This window comes from Amphimedon queenslandica, unplaced genomic scaffold, assembly GCF_000090795.2.
Source record: "Amphimedon queenslandica unplaced genomic scaffold, v1.1 AMPQUscaffold_13164, whole genome shotgun sequence".
Lineage (NCBI taxonomy): Eukaryota > Metazoa > Porifera > Demospongiae > Haplosclerida > Niphatidae > Amphimedon > Amphimedon queenslandica.
The window spans coordinates 15,447-18,996 of NW_003546600.1; the positions used below are offsets into that span (position 1 = coordinate 15,447).

The 3,550-nt window shown below is 39.0% G+C and overlaps 3 protein-coding genes across 5 annotated transcripts in view; all 3 read right to left on the minus strand.

Annotated features, from left to right (window-relative positions):
- Positions 1-3,550, minus strand: part of LOC100632549 (splicing factor 3B subunit 4-like) — a 26,523-nt gene that overhangs the window by 15,305 nt on the left and 7,668 nt on the right. The window lies entirely within an intron of this gene.
- Positions 1-3,550, minus strand: part of LOC109584796 (uncharacterized) — a 19,739-nt gene that overhangs the window by 9,231 nt on the left and 6,958 nt on the right. The window lies entirely within an intron of this gene.
- The window catches only part of LOC109584797 (uncharacterized), a 3,970-nt gene continuing 1,602 nt past the window's right edge, over positions 1,183-3,550 (minus strand). The window contains exon 2 of the mRNA XM_020000671.1: positions 1,183-2,609. Coding sequence (XP_019856230.1) covers positions 1,423-2,609 — 1,187 coding nt within the window. The 3' untranslated portion in view covers positions 1,183-1,422. The remainder of the gene's footprint in view (positions 2,610-3,550) is intronic.

A 3,550-nucleotide genomic window follows, 5' to 3' on the forward strand; every position in this document is an offset into this window, starting at 1 on the left:
CAGTTAGAGTAAGTATTAGTGACTGCTTCAAACACTCCAGCCATTAGTGTCCAGACATGTTGACGAGGAGACCCACGAGTAATACTAACACCATCAACATAAGGACCATTGAGATTGTTGTGATCTGTATTGCCAGGACGAACAGCATCAGTTGATCCCCACTGATATCCTGTTACTCTACCACATATCTGAGAATAACTGATACCATTAGATGGGAACTGAACTGATGCACAATTATGAGCTAAAACTGGTCTACCACAAGCTCTAACTCCTGATTGCTGGTATAAAGAAAACCCAGAAGGACAGGTCTGTGTAGCATCAGACATATCCAGATATCCTAGTCTTGTCCATCCTCCAGTAGCATTACAGAGTGTGTCCATATTACAGTAAATGGTACGACTGTTAACATGATAGTAACCAGAAGGACTGTTAGGTAGGACTGCCTTGATATCCTTACAAGAGACTGGTGTGATGGAGTTAAATAGAGAAGATGCATTCTGTAGTCCCAGCAGTTGATCGACAATCACTAGTATATCATTAATAGCTCCACTACTGGTAACACTGTTCCCTTCAATGGTAGATAGTGTATTAACAACGTTCATTAGCATTCCTGCCGAATCTCCAGTGACCTTCAATATCTGTGCAATGTTACCAGTTGAATTAACAGACCCATCAGTGTAGTCTACAATATCATTGATCTTCCACAAGGAATCTCTCGTCATGTTAAAGAGCTGACTAATGTTGTTGCTCATTTGAGTGAGTTGACTTTGCAGTGAAGAGCTGGTCAGATCTCCAGTACCAGTACTAGCTCCAGTACTAGTTCCAGTACTATCACACATATCTACTGTATTCAAGTGTGTTAGTGTAACACCATTAATACCCAGTAGTATTATAAGGATAAGGATTATGAAGGCTTGTACTCCAAGGAGAACAAAGAGAGTTTTCCTTCCTGAAGGAATGGAGTCGTGTAACTGCAGATTAGCTATTGGTCGCTGAGGGAAGTCATCCTTTCCATCGTATTCAGAAACCTCTTGCTCTACCTCATAGAAGTTCTTAGTGTCTTCAGTCTCCATTTTAAATTGTTTACAGTAAAAGAAGGTCCTGTGATGGGTGCAACTGTTGCTAGTGTATTCATTTCATATCATATGATAAGCTCCCTCCCTTTCTCTCATTCATGATACATTGTATCAATAAACTTTGAATTTATTTAACATTGTGGATCATAACAATAACAATAGCAAAATAATAATAATGACACCAATTTACTGTGTCCTGTATTACCAAATAACTGCTATATGTTTTAAAAAGTCAGCTTAAAGGAAAGTAGCATAGTATTAGCATAATCTAACTGTTTAAAGTAGCAAAACTTATAAATTAAAGGATTTTAAATGTAGCAAGTAATGAAAGTACAAGTTCTAGTTCTTACATTACATATATCTCGTACATGCTGACTGGAGAGTCCTCATCAATAGTGCTGGAGTCACCACAAATCCTGAACTCAAGATCCTGTGTAGAGCTAGTGGTGAAGTTCCTGCTGAACCAAGGTAACCCTGGAGCATCACAACAAGGTGCTTCAAGACTGGAGCATGTCTGACCGTCCCAGAGAGGATCAGCAGTGTATAGTGTATGGGCCCATTGCTGGTTAGGATTACCTGATTCACAGAAGTAGTTATCACCAACAAAGCTAGCTGGTGATGTCAGTGTGCCAGAAGTACAGGGACAGTTTGAGTTGTGTACCCGAGTTTGATATACTCCAGCAGCAAATGTCCATATATGTTGACGAGGAGACCCACGAGTTATACTAACACCATCAACGTACCGGGAGTTAATGTCGTTACGATGAGGACCACCAGAGAAAGCATCACATGATCCATATTGATACCCTGTTACTCTACCACATATATTGTTATAAGTGATTCCATTAGAAGGTAGCAGTAATGAGTTACAACTTCCAGTGTTTAAAACTGTACGACCACAAGCTCTAACTCCTCCTATGCTGTAGTACCTGAATTCAGAAGGACAGGTCTGTGTAGCATCAGTCATATCCAGATATGCTAGTCTTGTCCATCCTCCAGTAGCATTACAGAGTGTGTCCATATTACAGTAAATGGTACGACTGTTGACATGATAGTAACCAGAAGGACTGTTAGGTAGGACTGCCTTGATATCCTTACAAGAGACTGGTTGGATAGAGTTAAATATTGAAGAAGCATTCTGTAGTCCCAGTAGTTCGTTAACAATCTGCTGTATATCGTTAATGAGAGCTGCTGTTGATATGGCTGTATCAGACATGCTAGACAGAGTACTAATAATATTCCCAAGTTGCTGAGCAGAGTTCCCGGTCACTTGAAGTACTTGAAAAAGGTTTTCCGTGAGGTTCTGTATGTAAGCCATTTGATCATCAGCAGCTCCTCCAAGAGAATCAACCTTCCATGCAGTATCTTTGGTAGTGTTGACAATAGCACTCAACTGATTTCTAATGTAATCCTTTAACTCAGAAATTTGTCCTTGAAGCATGCTGCTATTAACAGCAGACTCATTAGCCCATGTACTAGGCACTGCAGTGCAGCTTTGCTGGTTAGTCAGCCCACCAGTACTAGCTCCAGTACCAGCTCCAGTACTATCACACATATCTACTGTATTCAAGTGTGTTAGTGTAACACCATTGATGCCCAGTAGTATTATAAGGATAAGGATTATGAAGACTTGCACTCCAAGCAATATATAAAGAGAGCATTTCCCCATGTTGGATATAGTATCGTGTATTTGTAGATTAGCTATTGGTCGCTGAGGGAAGTCATCCTTTCCATCATATTCAGAAACCTCTTGCTCTACCTCATAGAAGTTTTTGGTGTCATCAGTCTCCATCTTTATCTCATAGACAAGCTACTGTGGGGTGTGACAGTTAATTATATTCATAGATAAAGTTGATCAACAAGCAGAAATTGATTTATTACCTAGACAGATGGGGGTGTCTTCTGAGTCAATTTCTTAAAAAGGCAATAGCCAATTAAAATTTTAGTAGAAAATTTTGGGTTTTCTTAAAATGGCCATAGCTTGAAAAATTGAAGTTGGAGTCACCTCAAACTTTCTACACAGCATAAGGACATCAATATGTATCAAAAAATGTAATAAAAATTTGGGGTGATTTCGAAGCCATTTTTTGGAAAAAACCATGGGCTATAGCCTTGGGTAATTTTCAGAATTTTGGTGTTTTCTTAAAATGGGTGTAACTTGAAAAATTGAAGTGGGAATCACCTCAAACTTTCTACACAGCATAAGGACATTCATATGTATCAGAAAATGTAATAAAAATTTGGGGTGATTTTGGAGCCATTTTTTGGAAAAACCAAGGACTTTAGTCTTTGTACTTAACTTTAACTGTAGCTTTCTACATAGCATAAGTACCAGAAGAGGAGAGGTAAGGGAGGAGGGTGGGGCTGTTATCAACTAGCATCAAATGACTACTGATCCTGTATTCATTCACATTCTTCCTTTTGTGTGTGTGAGGCCTGTTTTGTTGTGAATATATTTCAGTAAATACTAAACA